The sequence below is a fragment of the Leptodactylus fuscus genome, chromosome 4 (genome assembly GCF_031893055.1).
Source record: "Leptodactylus fuscus isolate aLepFus1 chromosome 4, aLepFus1.hap2, whole genome shotgun sequence".
Lineage (NCBI taxonomy): Eukaryota > Metazoa > Chordata > Amphibia > Anura > Leptodactylidae > Leptodactylus > Leptodactylus fuscus.
The window spans coordinates 217,242,927-217,263,271 of NC_134268.1; the positions used below are offsets into that span (position 1 = coordinate 217,242,927).

The following is a 20,345-nucleotide window of genomic DNA, read 5'->3' on the forward strand; positions in this document are numbered from 1 at the left end:
ATTTGCTAAATGCTATACAGTATATATATTCATTTGCCGAATGCTATATATATGTATAGCATTCGGCAAATGAACACTGATTCTGCAGCAGGCACGTCCTTGCTACAGGCAGGCAAGAGTTTTTCTCATTGGAATGAATAGTCCGATGTTAGACTCCGCCTCCTCAGACGAGCCTCTGGCAGAACCAGCGTTGATTGGCCAAATCACTGGCAACTGGCCAATCAACACTGGTCTATTCATTTCAATGAGAAAAAGTCAACTGGTAACAGCATACTTACCTGCTTGTAGCAAGGACGAGCCTGCTACACAATCAGCCTTCATTTGCCGAATGCTATACACTGTATAGCATTCAGAAAATGAGGTTCTGCAGCAGGCTCGTCGTAACCCAAGGACCATACCCTGAAGTACATACCCAGCCCTAGTTAATTCACTAAGGAACAGGAAGTCTTCTTGCCGCCCTTTCCATTGCGCATGTGCCAACCGGAAGTTCGCAGGGGGACTCATGTATAGCGGTCAGCGGGTGACGTGACAGTATTTAGTCCTGTAGGGGCCACTATTGGGTATAATACTGTGTGCAGGGGCCACTATTGGGTATAATACTGTGTGCAGGGGCCACTATGGGACATAATACTGTGTGCAGGGGCCACTATGGGACATAATACTGTGTGCAGGGGGCCACTATTGGGTATAATACTGTGTGCAGGGGCCACTATTGGGTATAATACTGTGTGCAGGGGCCACTATTGGGTATAATACTGTGTGCAGGGGCCACTATTGGGTATAATACTGTGTGCAGGGGCCACTATGGGACATAATAGAGCGCGCAGGAATGCGTAGGAGGGACTCGGTCGAGATCTTCGGTGTCCGGGGGGGGCCCCATGTCAAAAGTTCGCCACGGGGGCCCCGCCATTCCTAGTTACGCCACTGACCAGCAGAATAGTGAGCGCAGCTCTGGAGTATAATACAGGATAAGTAATGTAATGTATGTACACAGTGACTGCACCAGCAGAATAGTGAGCGCAGCTCTGGAGTATAATACAGGATAAGTAATGTATGTACACAGTGACTGCACCAGCAGAATAGTGAGTGCAGCTCTGGAGTATAATACAGGATAAGTAATGTAATGTATGTACACAGTGACTGTACCAGCAGAATAGTGAGCGCAGCTCTGGAGTATAATACAGGATAAGTAATGTAATGTATGTACACAGTGACTGTACCAGCAGAATAGTGAGCGCAGCTTTGGAGTATAATACAGGATAAGTAATGTCATGTATGTACACAGTGACTCCACCAGCAGAATAGTGAGCACAGCTCTGGAGTATAATACAGGATAAGTAATGTAATGTATGTACACAGTGACTGTACCAGCAGAATAGTGAGCGCAGCTCTGGAGTATAATACAGGATAAGTAATGTCATGTATGTACACAGTGACTGCACCAGCAGAATAGTGAGCGCAGCTCTGGAGTATAATACAGGATAAGTAATGTAATGTATGTACACAGTGACTGCACCAGCAGAATAGTGAGTGCGGCTCTGGAGTATAATACAGGATAAGTAATGTAATGTATGTACACAGTGACTGCACCAGCAGAATAGTGAGCGCAGCTCTGGAGTATAATACAGGATAAGTAATGTAATGTATGTACACAGTGACTGTACCAGCAGAATAGTGAGTGCAGCTCTGGAGTATAATACAGGATAAGTAATGTAATGTATGTACACAGTGACTGCACCAGCAGAATAGTGAGTGCAGCTCTGGAGTATAATACAGGATAAGTAATGTAATGTATGTACACAGTGACTGCACCAGCAGAATAGTGAGCGCAGCTATGGAGTATAATACAGGATAAGTAATGTAATGTATGTACACAGTGACTGCACCAGCAGAATAGTGAGCGCAGCTCTGGAGTATAATACAGGATAAGTAATGTAATGTATGTACACAGTGACTGCACCAGCAGAATAGTGAGCGCAGCTCTGGAGTATAATACAGGATAAGTAATGTAATGTATGTACACAGTGACTGCACCAGCAGAATAGTGAGCGCAGCTCTGGAGTATAATACAGGATAAGTAATGTAATGTATGTACACAGTGACTGCACCAGCAGAATAGTGAGTGCAGCTCTGGAGTATAATACAGGATAAGTAATGTAATGTATGTACACAGTGACTGCACCAGCAGAATAGTGAGTGCAGCTCTGGAGTATAATACAGGATAAGTAATGTAATGTATGTACACAGTGACTGCACCAGCAGAATAGTGAGCGCAGCTCTGGAGTATAATACAGGATAAGTAATGTAATGTATGTACACAGTGACTGTACCAGCAGAATAGTGAGCGCAGCTCTGGAGTATAATACAGGATAAGTAATGTAATGTATGTACACAGTGACTGCACTGCTGCCGCTTCTGGCTTTATGCAGGGCAGGAGCATAGCGATGTTGCAGGCATCTGGGCATCTGTGCCGGCGTCTACACTCCCCGGCATCCGCCTCTCTATTACAGCGGATGCCGGGTCTGTATTCACATATGCAAGTATTCACATGTGCCCTGCGTGCACGCTCATAGATGGTGAGACCAGTCTAGCCTTCACAATGCCAATACAGACCCGGCATCCGCTGTAGTAGAAAGAGGCAGATGCCGGTCTGTATTCGCATTGTGAAGGCTAGACTGGTCTATGAGCGTGCACGCAGGGCCAGCGGCATCTCGCCGCTGGCTTTGCATATGTAGACCCCGCCCACTAATGACACAACAAAGCCGGAAGAAAGAAGATTTTACAGCAACGAAGACTGGTATGCGACGTGGGAATACCCATTAAAGAGTAACAAGTGTATAAAGTCCACTTTGGTACTTGTGAATATAAAACATTAATGTAATAAATTCTTGTAATTCTTGACATGAACCAGTTTTATTACCAGTTATTCATTTTCACGCTCCCTTTCTGACCCCTGTGTGCTGTATATACAGTATCATCCTGTGACATAGTATCACTGCTGTATATGTTCTGTATTACCTTTAGCTTATTATTAGATTATGATCATTAGATTAATAAATGGTTGTTATTTTTGCTTTCATATACCACGTGTTTGCTATGGGGCTCTTTTTGCCACCAAAACCAGAGTAAAATACGGTAGGCAGTGACATGAATCAATATGAAAGAGAAAAGACGTCAGTTCGGCTATACTGCCCCCTACTGCACCTTCTCTGCTCCTTCCTTGCAATCCGGTCACAAAGCTATTTCTATTGGCAGCCCTGCAGTGAGCAGAGGATCCATCTATAGGAAGACCAACTGAGCATGTGTGTCCACATTCAGCTCATTAGATGGACATGCACATTGCTATACACTCTGAACACCAGATGGCGCCATACTGTACAACCTCTGACACACTTTTGTGTGGTATTACCGTAAGTCTCCCGTCTTCTCCATATTCCAGCTTGTGAACTTCCACCGATAGAAGCCAAGAAGAACAGGGTGAAGGTAAAACGCTTCATCTTACATAAGCCCACCGATCCTCAGTGGGATTCCAGACTTATCCTACCCAAGAGCCCGTGGCCCCCCAAGTCTGCGTCCTATACTGTGAGTGCACCTCGTGTTGTATTACATGCACCATTTGATTGTATAGCGGAATGTTCTGTAACTTTCTGCTACACTTTATGTATCAATTTTACTCCTGGTTGTCATATAATATCTGTCCCTGCTCTCACACCGTCTACTACTACCCTCATCATTGTCTTTATTCCAGAGGCACAGACGGCGGCGCGGTGTATACAGCGCATTCATGGACCGGGTGGAAGAAAAATTCACTGCCAGAAATCAAGTGAGTGTTACTTAAAGGAACACTCCAGCTAAACTGATATCCAACGCAGGAGCTGGGAGGGGGAAGGGCGGAGTATAATGCAGGGAACCTTTCCTGCGATGCATTGTGGGAAAATTATTTAGATTGATTAATATACAGGTTTTGATTAATTTACTAATTAATATCATCCCAGAATTCTGTTCTTCCGATCTAAAATAGACACCAGTAGGATTTTGGATGCAGCTCTGAAGGTGACTAGAGTACAGGACACAATATAATCAAGTTCTGTGCATGTAATTCTACTCTATGCAGAGGATCCGCCCTGTCCTGTTTTATACAGACAACCTATTGATTCAGATAGACAATGTGTAATACTTCAATTCCCCTGTGGGGGAGCTGCAGGAATCGTCAACACTTACTGCTTGTTCTGCCAAAGGTTCCCGGTGATTACTGAAAGTCTGTTTAGCTTATATTCAGGGGCTCCTAAAGGTATATATCAAAATGGACAATCCCTTTAAATGGGACCTTTCACAACTTCATTTCTTTGAACTGTCCAATAGATGCCGCTCCACTGACTCTGGCACAGTTGGAATTTTTTCTCTAGCCCCTTGCCATTTCCGAGCAATCATTTCTGATATTTTCAGCACATTGATGCTTTCTACCATCAGGTGGGCGGTCCCCAGACTACCTGCTCCTGCCCAGGGTCCGCCCACCTGATAGTAGAGAGCATAATTATGATGAAACTAACAGGACGGATATCTCGGGAATGGTAAGGCCTAGAGAAAAAATTCCAACGGCCCTGGAATCAGTAAAACGGCCCCTATTGAAGAGTCTGAGTTGTTAGAGGGGGTGAAAGTTTCTCTTTAAGCGGAGGATGCTTCAGTTCTCCCAGGGGTCTGCCTAATCTTATTAGAATGATAACTTCCGAGCCTTAAAGGAGAATACGTTAAAGGACCTGTCAATTATCTTGCCTCTATTGTAAGACGAGTCTCCTTGCATGGGACAGATGGACCCTTCTCAGTCACTAGGGTCTGATGTGTCTGTAAATTTTGCCTTATTGAAAACAAATATATGATATTATTGTATATCTTTTTTTAGGAATTTAACTAAAATACTGAGTAAAGGGTTAAAGTCTGAAGAAAGGGTTAAAATGCCATTGAAGAAAAACATACACCAGACCCGGTGGATATCTCCAGGACGGCAATATTCCTCTGCTTATTTCCGAAATAATATGAAACATTATTGTACTTAGAACAATTTACAATTTGCCAAAATTTGCGTTTCCTCCTCTTGTCCTGATCCCATCTGAAATCATAGTCTCTTCTCTATTACCTAGCATTGTATTGGTTTCCTCAGTGAGAAGTGCATTGTGGAAGCTCAAATACAGGATAAGTAATGTAATGTATGTACACAGTGACTGTACCAGCAGAATAGTGAGCGCAGCTCTGGAGTATAATACAGGATAAGTAATGTAATGTATGTACACAGTGACTGCACCAGCAGAAGAGTGAGTGCAGCTCTGGAGTATAATACAGGATAAGTAATGTAATGTATGTACACAGTGACTGCACCAGCAGAATAGTGAGTGCAGCTCTGGAGTATAATACAAGATAAGTAATGTAATGTATGTACACAGTGACTGCACCAGCAGAAGAGTGAGTGCAGCTCTGGAGTATAATACAGGATAAGTAATGTAATGTATGTACACAGTGACTGCACCAGCAGAATAGTGAGGGCAGCTCTGGGGTATAATACAGGATAAGTAATGTAATGTATGTACACAGTGACTGCACCAGCAGAATAGTGAGCGCAGCTCTGGAGTATAATACAGGATAAGTAATGTAATGTATGTACACAGTGACTGCACCAGCAGAATAGTGAGCGCAGCTCTGGAGTATAATACAGGATAAGTAATGTAATGTATGTACACAGTGACTGCACCAGCAGAATAGTGAGCGCAGCTCTGGAGTATAATGCAGGATAAGTAATGTATTGTATGTACACAGTGACTCCACCAGCAGAATAGTGAGCGCAGCTCTGGAGTATAATACAGGATAAGTAATGTAATGTATGTACACAGTGACTGCACCAGCAGAATAGTGAGCGCAGCTCTGGAGTATAATACAGGATAAGTAATGTAATGTATGTACACAGTGACTGCACCAGCAGAATAGTGAGCACAGCTCTGGAGTATAATACAGGATAAGTAATGTAATGTATGTGCACAGTGACTGTACCAGCAGAATAGTGAGTGCAGCTCTGGGGTATAATACAGGATAAGTAATGTAATGTATGTACACAGTGACTGCACCAGCAGAATAGTGAGCGCAGCTCTGGAGTATAATACAGGATAAGTAATGTAATGTATGTACACAGTGACTGCACCAGCAGAATAGTGAGCGCAGCTCTGGAGTATAATACAGGATAAGTAATGTAATGTATGTACACAGTGACTGTACCAGCAGAATAGTGAGCGCAGCTCTGGAGTATAATACAGGATAAGTAATGTAATGTATGTACACAGTGACTGTACCAGCAGAATAGTGAGCGCAGCTCTGGAGTATAATACAGGATAAGTAATGTAATGTATGTACACAGTGACTGCACCAGCAGAATAGTGAGCGCAGCTCTGGAGTATAATACAGGATAAGTAATGTGATGTATGTACACAGTGACTGTACCAGCAGAATAGTGAGCGCAGCTCTGGAGTATAATACAGGATAAGTAATGTAATGTATCTACACAGTGACTGTACCAGCAGAATAGTGAGTGCAGCTCTGGAGTATAATACAGGATAAGTAATGTAATGTATGTACACAGTGACTGCACCAGCAGAATAGTGAGCGCAGCTCTGGAGTATAATACAGGATAAGTAATGTAATGTATGTACACAGTGACTGCACCAGCAGAATAGTGAGCGCAGCTCTGGAGTATAATACAGGATAAGTAATGTAATGTATGTACACAGTGACTGTACCAGCAGAATAGTGAGCGCAGCTCTGGAGTATAATACAGGATAAGTCATGTAATGTATGTACACAGTGACTGCACCAGCAGAATAGTGAGCGCAGCTCTGGAGTATAATAGAGGATGAGTAATGTAATGTATGTACACAGTGACTGCACCAGCAGAATAGTGAGCGCAGCTCTGGAGTATAATACAGGATAAGTAATGTAATGTATGTACACAGTGACTGCACCAGCAGAGTAGTGAGCGCAGCTCTGGAGTATAATACAGGATAAGTAATGTAATGTATGTACACAGTGACTGTACCAGCAGAATAGTGAGCGCAGCTCTGGAGTATAATACAGGATAAGTAATGTAATGTATGTACACAGTGACTGTACCAGCAGAATAGTGAGTGCAGCTCTGGAGTATATTTCAGGTTTTATATCCATTGTATCGTATTTATTAAAGAGTAACAAGTGTATAAAGTCCAGTTTGGTACTTGTGAATGTAAAAAATTTATGTAATAAATTCTTGTAATAATTGACATGAATCAGTTTTATTACCAGTTATTCATTTTCGTGCTCCCTTTCTGACCTCTGTGTGTGCTGTATATACAGTATTATGCTTTGACATAATATCACTGCTGTATATATTATGTATTACCTTTAGCTTGGGTAGTAGATTATGATTAGAGATGAGCGAACAGTAAAATACTCAATGCTCGTTATTCGTTCCGAATAGCATCTCAATATTGGACTGTTCGATCGAATATGGAACCCCATTATAGTCTATGGGAGAAAATGCTTCGTTTCAGGGGATCCCACCATTCACCTCAGGAGGGTCACCAAGTCCACTATGACACCCCAGGAAATGATGCCAACACCCTGGAATGACACTGGGACAGCAGGGGAAGCATGTCTGGGGGCATCTAACACACCAAAGACCCTCTATTACCCCAACATCACAGCCTAACAACTACACACTTTACACATTCCAGAAAACCTCTATCAAAGTGGGAAAATACCTGGAAACCTTCTTTACTCCCCAAATGGATGGACACAAACCCCAATTTAAGCTCAACAAACAGTAACAACCACCCCTTTAAACCACGTTCCTCATGACAACCACAGATGGAATAGACAATGGGAAATCCAACAGTCCTCACCCTTAACTGTCATTGTGTATGTGTGTGTGTGTGTGTGTATGTGTGTGTGTGTGTGTGTATGTGTGTGTGTGTATGTGTGTGATGTGGTAAGACCTTCCAAAATTCACTTTTCTAGCCCTTAACATGAGCCCTTCCAAACAAAGTTCCAGGCCCTTAAGCTGAGCTCCCAGCAGAGATTGAGGCCCTTTAACTTAGTTCAGCCTTCACCAGCAGAGATTTGTTGGTTCTTTGGGTGAGTTGAGCCTTTAGAAAGCAGTGTTTTATTTTTTGGCCCTTGGGGGGAGGGAGGGGATACGAATTTTTACTGCGTTTGCGGCCTGGTATTCGATTGGAATCAAATACCTCGAACGGCCTGATGTTCGATCGAATAGCTACTCAATCGAACGGTGTTCGCTCATCTCTAGTCTGTAAATTTTGCCTTATTGAAAACAAATATTTGATTTTTTTTTTTGTTTGTTTTAGGAATTTAACTTAAATACTGAGTAAAGGGTTAAAGTCTGAAGAAAGGGTTAAAATGCCATTGAAGAAAAACATACACCAGACCCGGTGGATATCTCCAGGACGGCAATATTCCTCTGCTTAGTTCCGAAATAATATGAAACATTATTGTACTTAGAACAATTTACAATTTGCCAAAAATTGAGTTTCCTCCTCTTGTCCTGATCCCGTCTCACATCATAGTCTCTTCTCTATTACCTAGCATTGTATTGGTTTCTTCAGTGAGAAGTGCATTGTGGGAGCTCAGATGACCTGTGCATGGTTAGAGCGAGGCTGTGAGGTCAGTTGTCTGACAACTGGGTGGAGCTAAGCCGCTGTCTGTTTCCAAGGACAACTGGAAGAATTTTGCTAAAAGTCAATTGATTTATACATTTAAAGAGCCAAAGTCTTTGTAGATTGTAGTAATGTGGATTGATACAATAAATATGTGTTGTATTATATGGGATTATCTTTACTTCTCAATTATAATGAATATTTATTAGGAAGCCCCGCCCCTGCTTAACCTAAGCTGAAATAGGATTGAACAAATACAGCAGCACTGCTGGCTGTTCCTGGTACTGCAGCCTATCCCAGATCCTGTATAGTGTTGATCAGTGAGAATCTAGGGGTTAGAACTCATATACTTATATATACAAATACATATAAACATGCATATCTATGGCGTACATGTCATGTAAGCAGACCACCAAGCTGCTATGGGCCCGTGAGTGGAGGGGGGCCCAGTACTAATCTTTTCTCTGCATGTTCTTGCAGCAACCACTAGTGGGAGCACAGTGTAAGGAGATTATTACAACCTCCATTGAGTTTGAGGTTAGCTGTACTCTTTCCTGTACACTGAGCTCCACCTAGTGGTGAGCGGAGTCTCCACATTTTATCACTCAGATCTGTATAGAGGATATTCATCAATGTATTTATACCATTTGTCTGAACATCACCAATACTTACCCACCCACCTCAACCCCATCATACTTACCTATCCCCTACCTATCTTCTGATACGGATGTTTTGGGAATGAAACATAACTTATTCTGGGCAAAGGACGGTACTCCGTACAACAACAGAACAGGTGAAGTCCCTTCCCGAGAAGATCCTACCCAGAAGACAGGGAAGTATGATGGGGGGGTGAGTTAGTGGGTGGGTTAGCTAGAGAAACAGGGGGAGGGGGTGTGAATGCGAAAGGGAGAGAGAGAGGGAAGGGGTGGGAGTGAAAGAAGGAGTGCAAGGGAGTCAGTTCTGGGTGAAGTTCAAGGCATCATGGTAGTTGTAGGAAAACAGACAGGAAGCTACACCAAGTAAACCAATGCAGAGGATACCAGGAGCTCCCAGGGATCCCCAGAAATCAATTAAAACACTGCTAAAGGTATATGAGTGCACTTATTAACCCATTAATAGCACTAGCAGACCGATTTGAAAAATACATTTTTCCCCAGAAAACCCCTTTAAGGAAATCTAGAAAAGATCCAACAACAGCAGCCGGCCTCCACACTGACGGTTTCCAGTGAAAACAACCCAATATTATGTCACCAATAACTCCAACAAACGTCTCATGTGAGGTTTTACAATGTTTTATTAATGTAATATAAGTCACATCAGATCAAGCGGTTTACATAGAGATATACAGATATAGAAATAGCGGCAACCTATTCAGCAGCGCTGTACAGAGATGATCACATTGTACATTGGGGTTTATAATCTAATTCTATATAGTAGAGACAAACTTCATGTGAGAAGAAAGTGACGCGGAGGAAGGGAAGTGACAACTGTTCTAGGCACATTTCTGGATCACTCGTGGTTGTCAAGGCAAAATACGTATATAAATATACTTTACCGTCTTGACGGACCATGGAGAAGATCTCTTGTCTGGATCAATGGTGAAGAAGCATTGGGATAAGATGTCCATACAGTGCAGATAGCCCTTGTGAGAGCAGCTCCATGACAGGTCACTGAAAGGTCTCAGTCAGAGAATTGCTCCCTCAAGTCCCATCAGCTTGGTCATTACCTGGTCATCCACCCCGGTCATACTGAGCTCCAGAGGTTCTCCTTCCACCTTATATGTTCTCCTTATAGACTGTTAGCGTTCCTGGTTGCCATTAGTGCTGTTACCAGGACGTGCTCCATATACGCTACATGATGCTGCGCGGACAATACCTGTCATTGCTCCGTGTCATCAATCATGGAGGTTGTGTGGTGGACACATCAAGACTGGTGGCTACTTCATTGTCCTCTTTGACTTTGCATTCTGTTTCTGTTTCTACCTCTATTGTCTCTTCTATGTTTGCAGAAATCTCAGGTCTGATGTGACTTCAGGGCAGGTAGTGGATCGGTTACCTTGGGGTTAGATGGAAAGTATTCCCACCATTGTCTACCTTGACAGTTCTCCATATTGTCCTTACACTATGAATACAAAGGGGGTTTACCCTTCAGTAATTCTCATTCCTTATGTACAGCATAGGTAATAAGCGCCTGATATCTGGGGGTGAGATGTGTAAGAAACCCAGAAATCATAAGAACAGGTCTACAGGTGCCCCATGTGAATAGACCAGTAGTGGGCATGCTCAGCAACCCCTCAGGTTACTACTACAGTGATCCACGGCAGTTCAATAGACGTACATAGGGTGGAGGCCGACCATATGCTCCATTGGCTTGGGGTACTTATGGATCCCTGTTTTCATGCCCATTACTGGACATATCCCAATCATCAGTTATCCCATAGCCTATGGATGATAGAGGACCGATTTTGCACAAAACTGCTAGAGAAAACATAGGCCTCTGTGTCTCCTGGCTCTGACTGTCTCTGTGTCTCATGGCTCTGACTGTCTCTGTGTCTCCTGGCTCTGACTGTCTCTGTGTCTCATGGCTCTGACTGTCTCTGTGTCTCCTGGCTCTGACTGTCTCTGTGTCTCATGGCTCTGACTGTCTCTGTGTCTCATGGCTCTGACTGTCTCTGTGTCTCCTGGCTCTGACTGTCTCTGTGTCTCCTGGCTCTGACTGTCTCTGTGTCTCCTGGCTCTGACTGTCTCTGTGTCTCCTGGCTCTGACTGTCTCTATGTCTCCTGGCTCTGACTGTCTCTGTGTCTCCTGGCTCTGACTGTCTCTGTGTCTCATGGCTCTGACTGTCTCTGTGTCTCATGGCTCTGACTGTCTCTATGTCTCATAGCTCTGACTGCCTCTATGTCTCATGGCTCTGACTGTCTCTGTGTCTCCTGGCTCTGACTGTCTCTGTGTCTCATGGCTCTGACTGTCTCTGTGTCTCATGGCTCTGACTGTCTCTATGTCTCATAGCTCTGACTGCCTCTATGTCTCATGGCTCTGACTGTCTCTATGTCTCATAGCTCTGACTGTCTCTGTGTCTCCTAGCTCTGACTGTCTCTGTGTCTCATGGCTCTGACTGTCTCTGTGTCTCCTGGCTCTGACTGTCTCTATGTCTCATAGCTCTGACTGTCTCTGTGTCTCCTGGCTCTGACTGTCTCTGTGTCTCCTGGCTCTGACTGCCTCTATGTCTCATGGCTCTGACTGCCTCTATGTCTCATGGCTCTGACTGTCTCTATGTCTCATGGCTCTGACTGCCTCTATGTCTCATGGCTCTGACTGTCTCTGGGTCTCATGGCTCTGACTGTCTCTGGGTCTCATGGCTCTGACTGCCTCTATGTCTCATGGCTCTGACTGTCTCTATGTCTCCTGGCTCTGACTGTCTCTATGTCTCATGGCTCTGACTGTCTCTATGTCTCATGGCTCTGACTGCCTCTATGTCTCATAGCTCTGACTGTCTCTGTGTCTCATAGCTCTGACTGCCTCTATGTCTCATGGCTCTGACTGCCTCTATGTCTCATGGCTCTGACTGTCTCTATGTCTCCTGGCTCTGACTGTCTCTATGTTTCATGGCTCTGACTGTCTCTATGTCTCATGGCTCTGACTGCCTCTATGTCTCATAGCTCTGACTGTCTCTGTGTCTCATAGCTCTGACTGCCTCTATGTCTCATAGCTCTGACTGTCTCTGGGTCTCATGGCTCTGACTGTCTCTATGTCTCATGGCTCTGACTGTCTCTATGTCTCATAGCTCTGACTGCCTCTGTGTCTCATGGCTCTGACTGTCTCTATGTCTCATGGCTCTGACTGTCTCTATGTCTCATGGCTCTGACTGTCTCTATGTCTCATGGCTCTGACTGTCTCTGGGTCTCATGGCTCTGACTGTCTCTATGTCTCATGGCTCTGACTGCCTCTATGTCTCATGGCTCTGACTGCCTCTATGTCTCATAGCTCTGACTGTCTCTATGTCTCCTGGCTCTGACTGTCTCTATGTCTCATGGCTCTGACTGTCTCTATGTCTCATGGCTCTGACTGCCTCTATGTCTCATAGCTCTGACTGTCTCTGTGTCTCATGGCTCTGACTGTCTCTGTGTCTCATGGCTCTGACTGCCTCTATGTCTCCTGGCTCTGACTGCCTCTGTGTCTCATGGCTCTGACTGTCTCTGTGTCTCATAGCTCTGACTGTCTCTGTGTCTCATGGCTCTGACTGTCTCTGTGTCTCATTACTCTGACTGTCTCTATGTCTCATAGCTCTGACTGTCTCTGTGTCTCATAGCTCTGACTGCCTCTATGTCTCATGGCTCTGACTGCCTCTATGTCTCATAGCTCTGACTGCCTCTATGTCTCATGGCTCTGACTGCCTCTATGTCTCATGGCTCTGACTGCCTCTATGTCTCATGGCTCTGACTGTCTCTATGTCTCCTGGCTCTGACTGTCTCTATGTCTCATGGCTCTGACTGTCTCTATGTCTCATGGCTCTGACTGCCTCTATGTCTCATAGCTCTGACTGTCTCTGTGTCTCATAGCTCTGACTGCCTCTATGTCTCATGGCTCTGACTGCCTCTATGTCTCATGGCTCTGACTGTCTCTATGTCTCCTGGCTCTGACTGTCTCTATGTTTCATGGCTCTGACTGCCTCTATGTCTCATAGCTCTGACTGTCTCTGGGTCTCATGGCTCTGACTGTCTCTATGTCTCATGGCTCTGACTGCCTCTATGTCTCATAGCTCTGACTGTCTCTGGGTCTCATGGCTCTGACTGTCTCTATGTCTCATGGCTCTGACTGTCTCTATGTCTCATAGCTCTGACTGCCTCTATGTCTCATGGCTCTGACTGCCTCTATGTCTCATAGCTCTGACTGTCTCTATGTCTCCTGGCTCTGACTGTCTCTATGTCTCATGGCTCTGACTGCCTCTATGTCTCATAGCTCTGACTGTCTCTATGTCTCATGGCTCTGACTGTCTCTATGTCTCATGGCTCTGACTGCCTCTATGTCTCATAGCTCTGACTGTCTCTGTGTCTCATGGCTCTGACTGCCTCTATGTCTCATGGCTCTGACTGCCTCTGTGTCTCATGGCTCTGACTGCCTCTATGTCTCCTGGCTCTGACTGCCTCTGTGTCTCATGGCTCTGACTGTCTCTGTGTCTCATAGCTCTGACTGTCTCTGTGTCTCATGGCTCTGACTGTCTCTATGTCTCATGGCTCTGACTGCCTCTATGTCTCATGGCTCTGACTGTCTCTGTGTCTCATGGCTCTGACTGTCTCTGTGTCTCATGGCTCTGACTGCCTCTATGTCTCCTGGCTCTGACTGCCTCTGTGTCTCATGGCTCTGACTGTCTCTGTGTCTCATAGCTCTGACTGTCTCTGTGTCTCATGGCTCTGACTGTCTCTGTGTCTCATTACTCTGACTGTCTCTATGTCTCATAGCTCTGACTGTCTCTGTGTCTCATAGCTCTGACTGCCTCTATGTCTCATGGCTCTGACTGCCTCTATGTCTCATAACTCTGACTGTCTCTATGTCTCCTGGCTCTGACTGTCTCTATGTCTCATGGCTCTGACTGTCTCTATGTCTCATGGCTCTGACTGCCTCTATGTCTCATAGCTCTGACTGTCTCTGTGTCTCATGGCTCTGACTGTCTCTGTGTCTCATGGCTCTGACTGCCTCTATGTCTCCTGGCTCTGACTGTCTCTGTGTCTCCTGGCTCTGACTGCCTCTATGTCTCATAGCTCTGACTGTCTCTGTGTCTCATGGCTCTGACTGTCTCTATGTCTCATGGCTCTGACTGCCTCTATGTCTCATGGCTCTGACTGCCTCTATGTCTCATAGCTCTGACTGTCTCTATGTCTCATGGCTCTGACTGTCTCTATGTCTCATGGCTCTGACTGTCTCTGGGTCTCATGGCTCTGACTGTCTCTGGGTCTCATGGCTCTGACTGCCTCTATGTCTCATGGCTCTGACTGTCTCTATGTCTCATAGCTCTGACTGTCTCTATGTCTCATGGCTCTGACTGTCTCTGGGTCTCATGGCTCTGACTGTCTCTGGGTCTCCTGGCTCTGACTGCCTCTATGTCTCATGGCTCTGACTGCCTCTATGTCTCATGGCTCTGACTGTCTCTGTGTCTCATGGCTCTGACTGTCTCTGTGTCTCATGGCTCTGACTGCCTCTATGTCTCATGGCTCTGACTGCCTCTATGTCTCATGGCTCTGACTGTCTCTATGTCTCCTGGCTCTGACTGTCTCTATGTTTCATGGCTCTGACTGTCTCTATGTCTCATGGCTCTGACTGCCTCTATGTCTCATAGCTCTGACTGTCTCTGGGTCTCATGGCTCTGACTGTCTCTATGTCTCATGGCTCTGACTGTCTCTATGTCTCATAGCTCTGACTGCCTCTATGTCTCATGGCTCTGACTGCCTCTATGTCTCATAGCTCTGACTGTCTCTATGTCTCCTGGCTCTGACTGTCTCTATGTCTCATGGCTCTGACTGTCTCTATGTCTCATGGCTCTGACTGCCTCTATGTCTCATAGCTCTGACTGTCTCTGTGTCTCATGGCTCTGACTGCCTCTATGTCTCATGGCTCTGACTGCCTCTGTGTCTCATGGCTCTGACTGCCTCTATGTCTCCTGGCTCTGACTGCCTCTGTGTCTCATGGCTCTGACTGTCTCTGTGTCTCATAGCTCTGACTGTCTCTGTGTCTCATGGCTCTGACTGTCTCTATGTCTCATGGCTCTGACTGCCTCTATGTCTCATGGCTCTGACTGTCTCTGTGTCTCATGGCTCTGACTGTCTCTGTGTCTCATGGCTCTGACTGCCTCTATGTCTCCTGGCTCTGACTGCCTCTGTGTCTCATGGCTCTGACTGTCTCTGTGTCTCATAGCTCTGACTGTCTCTGTGTCTCATGGCTCTGACTGTCTCTGTGTCTCATTACTCTGACTGTCTCTATGTCTCATAGCTCTGACTGTCTCTGTGTCTCATAGCTCTGACTGCCTCTATGTCTCATGGCTCTGACTGCCTCTATGTCTCATAGCTCTGACTGTCTCTATGTCTCCTGGCTCTGACTGTCTCTATGTCTCATGGCTCTGACTGTCTCTATGTCTCATGGCTCTGACTGCCTCTATGTCTCATAGCTCTGACTGTCTCTGTGTCTCATGGCTCTGACTGTCTCTGTGTCTCATGGCTCTGACTGCCTCTATGTCTCCTGGCTCTGACTGTCTCTGTGTCTCCTGGCTCTGACTGCCTCTATGTCTCATAGCTCTGACTGTCTCTGTGTCTCATGGCTCTGACTGTCTCTATGTCTCATGGCTCTGACTGCCTCTATGTCTCATGGCTCTGACTGCCTCTATGTCTCATAGCTCTGACTGTCTCTATGTCTCATGGCTCTGACTGTCTCTATGTCTCATGGCTCTGACTGTCTCTGGGTCTCATGGCTCTGACTGTCTCTGGGTCTCATGGCTCTGACTGCCTCTATGTCTCATGGCTCTGACTGTCTCTATGTCTCATAGCTCTGACTGTCTCTATGTCTCATGGCTCTGACTGTCTCTGGGTCTCATGGCTCTGACTGTCTCTGGGTCTCCTGGCTCTGACTGCCTCTATGTCTCATGGCTCTGACTGCCTCTATGTCTCATGGCTCTGACTGTCTCTGTGTCTCATGGCTCTGACTGTCTCTGTGTCTCATGGCTCTGACTGCCTCTATGTCTCATGGCTCTGACTGTCTCTGTGTCTCCTGGCTCTGACTGTCTCTGGGTCTCATGGCTCTGACTGTCTCTATGTCTCATGGCTCTGACTGTCTCTATGTCTCATAGCTCTGACTGCCTCTATGTCTCATGGCTCTGACTGTCTCTATGTCTCATGGCTCTGACTGTCTCTGGGTCTCATGGCTCTGACTGTCTCTGGGTCTCATGGCTCTGACTGCCTCTATGTCTCATGGCTCTGACTGCCTCTATGTCTCCTGGCTCTGACTGTCTCTATGTCTCCTGGCTCTGACTGTCTCTATGTCTCATAGCTCTGACTGTCTCTATGTCTCATGGCTCTGACTGTCTCTGGGTCTCATAGCTCTGACTGCCTCTATGTCTCATGGCTCTGACTGTCTCTGTGTCTCCTGGCTCTGACTGTCTCTATGTCTCATAGCTCTGACTGTCTCTGTGTCTCATTACTCTGACTGTCTCTGTGTCTCATTACTCTGACTGTCTCTGTGTCTCATAGCTCTGACTGCCTCTATGTCTCCTGGCTCTGACTGTCTCTGTGTCTCATAGCTCTGACTGCCTCTATGTCTCCTGGCTCTGACTGTCTCTATGTCTCATGGCTGTGACTGTCTCTGTGTCTCATGGCTCTGACTGCCTCTATGTCTCATAGCTCTGACTGTCTCTGTGTCTCATGGCTCTGACTGTCTCTATGTCTCATAGCTCTGACTGTCTCTATGTCTCCTGGCTCTGACTGCCTCTATGTCTCATGGCTCTGACTGCCTCTATGTCTCATGGCTCTGACTGCCTCTATGTCTCATGGCTCTGACTGTCTCTGTGTCTCATGGCTCTGACTGTCTCTGTGTCTCATGGCTCTGACTGTCTCTGTGTCTCATGGCTCTGACTCCCTCTGGATCTCATGGCTCTGACTGTCTCTGTGTCTCATGGCTCTGACTGCCTCTGTGTCTCCTGGCTCTGACTGTCTCTGTGTCTCCTGGCTCTGACTGTCTCTGTGTCTCCTGGCTCTGACTGTCTCTATGTCTCATAGCTCTGACTGTCTCTATGTCTCATGGCTCTGACTGTCTCTGTGTCTCCTGGCTCTGACTGTCTCTGGGTCTCATAGCTCTGACTGCCTCTATGTCTCATAGCTCTGACTGTCTCTGGGTCTCATAGCTCTGACTGTCTCTATGTCTCATAGCTCTGACTGTCTCTATGTCTCATAGCTCTGACTGCCTCTATGTCTCATGGCTCTGACTGCCTCTATGTCTCATGGCTCTGACTGTCTCTGTGTCTCATGGCTCTGACTGTCTCTGTGTCTCATGGCTCTGACTGCCTCTATGTCTCATGGCTCTGACTGCCTCTGGATCTCATGGCTCTGACTGTCTCTGTGTCTCCTTGCTCTGACTGCCTCTATGTCTCATAGCTCTGATTGCCTCTTTGTCTCATAGCTCTGACTGTCTCTGTGTCTCATGGCTGTGACTGTCTCTGTGTCTCATGGCTGTAACTGTCTCTGTGTCTCATGGCTGTGACTGTCTCTATGTCTCATGGCTCTGACTGTCTCTGTGTCTCATGGCTCTGACTGTCTCTGTGTCTCATGGCTCTGACTGCCTCTGTGTCTCATAGCTCTGACTGCCTCTGTGTCTCATAGCTCTGACTGTCTCTGTGTCTCCTGGCTCTGACTGTCTCTATGTCTCATAGCTCTGACTGCCTCTATGTCTCATGGCTCTGACTGTCTCTGTGTCTCATGGCTGTGACTGTCTCTGTGTCTCATGGCTCTGACTGCCTCTGTGTCTCATGGCTCTGACTGCCTCTATGTCTCATAGCTCTGACTGCCTCTATGTCTCATGGCTCTGACTGTCTCTGTGTCTCATGGCTGTGACTGTCTCTGTGTCTCATGGCTCTGACTGCCTCTATGTCTCATGGCTCTGACTGTCTCTGTGTCTCATGGCTGTGACTGTCTCTGTGTCTCATGGCTCTGACTGCCTCTATGTCTCATGGCTCTGACTGTCTCTGTGTCTCATGGCTGTGACTGTCTCTGTGTCTCATGGCTCTGACTGCCTCTGTGTCTCATAGCTCTGACTGCCTCTATGTCTCATAGCTCTGACTGCCTCTATGTCTCATAGCTGTGACTGCCTCTATGTCTCATGGCTCTGACTGTCTCTCAGTCTCAAAGGTTAGACTGTCTGAGCAGACCCAGCCATAGTTTGACTGGTAGACATGGCATTGATGGAGGAAGCCCTGAGGCCAGTAGCAGAGGCCGGAGCGCCGATATGAGATTCCTAACAGTAACTCTGCCCTCATACTACAAAGCTTCCTAAATACAGACATGTCTGACCCTTGCACTATATGGAGGCCAGTATGGGGACACCCATATATTACACTACACGAGACAGTGACTTCGATTACAGGACCAGGCTGGGATTCGGTGACCTCAGAGAACCGGCCATTATGTCACTAATGTGTGTCTATAGGTGAGTGCAGAGTGATGGGCTAGAGATTATAGACGGGGGGCAATAGGGCTGAAAGAAACCCCAGAACTCAATGGTGAAGAGCTGGGGAACACGACTGAACTCCATATAGTGCAGACAGATAAGTGATGGCGGTATTGTCTGCCCTCTGCTTGCACTTATTGTTTGCCATGTTGTTACATACTGTTACATATTGTTACTTTGTGTATAATATTATCTTTTGTGTTTATCTAATGGGAACTCAGGACAATGACTTGTAACATGGAGTGACACAGAGGACGTGTAGCAGAGCTGGCTTGGTGAGTAGACGTGTTGTCTGCAGGTAGGTCATAAAAAGTATTATGTAATAATGAGATTTACTAGACTCTGTCCGCGACTTCGTCTGCGTGTTGTTGGCATCGATGATTCGCCTATAATCAGCAAATTGCTGCTCTCGATGATCCACCTACTCCAACGTTTCAGCAGCTCTCAAGCTGTCCTGCTGTTGAACTTGTTCCTCGCGCAGTGCCTGTGAATGTTCCGACATCTCAGCAGCTGGCTAGGACGCCATATAATAAGAATGTTGTTGGTGTCGATGATCCACCTGCTCCGGCGTTTCTGCAGCTTTCAAACTGGCCTGCCACTGATCTTATTCCTTGCACCGTGCCTGTGATTGTTCTGGTATCTCAGCAGCTCGCTGGGATGACATATAATGGGTGTGTTGTTGGCGTCGATGATCCACCTACTCCAGCGTTTCATCTACTCTAAGAGCCGCTTGATGCCTAGTTTGCTCAATCCTCCTCAGCTCCACTTGAGGAGAACTCTGTGACTTCTCACTCCTTCATAGCTCTCGTTGTTTGAGACAAATTAGAGTTTCTTTTTCCCAGCATGTTTAAAATTGGAAACTGCCAATTTAGATTAAAGTGGTTTTCCCATGTCAGATAAGATAATATGCAAATGCTCGTACACAATTGACTCAATGTTATCTGTGTGTTTACATAGAGAGATAACAGACCAGGCTTTATCAGTAAGCTGCAGATTAGCTGATTCTCCTGGCAGCAAGAGCAGTGTAATATAGTATGTGAACATAAATTCATAACAGTCGTGAAGCCATGTCATTTACCGGGATAAAAAGTAGCCTATGTTTTAATTGAGGTTACACTCTATGGGATGAGAGAGAAAATACATGGAAAGTGTCACAATGTAACAATCGGTAATGAAGGAATACACTGAGGTCTACTTGTAATGATTCCGATAATGCAGATTGAGAGAGAAGAGAAAGAAGATAACAGAAAATATGAAGGGAAAAAAAGGAGACATAAAGAGAAGACACATGGGGAGGCACAGGGAAGGAGAGAGCACTGAAAGAAGAAAGAGAGGTGGAGGAGAGAAGACAGATAGAACGGTAAAGGAATCAAAAATCTGGAATCACTTCAAATTTTTGGTCAGGGGTCTTATTAAATGTATGGCCTGTCCCGGATCTGAGTAGAACCTGGTATT

At 45.9% G+C, this 20,345-nt stretch overlaps 1 protein-coding gene across 1 annotated transcript in view; it reads left to right on the plus strand.

Moving 5' to 3' along the window:
- Window positions 1–20,210, plus strand: part of C4H7orf78 (chromosome 4 C7orf78 homolog) — a 35,880-nt gene extending 15,670 nt beyond the window's left edge. Inside the window, exons 3-5 of the mRNA XM_075272022.1 lie at window positions 3,440–3,582; window positions 3,749–3,823; window positions 20,109–20,210. Of these exons, the coding sequence (XP_075128123.1) occupies window positions 3,440–3,582; window positions 3,749–3,823; window positions 20,109–20,210 (320 nt within the window). The remainder of the gene's footprint in view (window positions 1–3,439; window positions 3,583–3,748; window positions 3,824–20,108) is intronic.
- The last annotated feature ends 135 nt before the right edge of the window (window positions 20,211–20,345 follow it).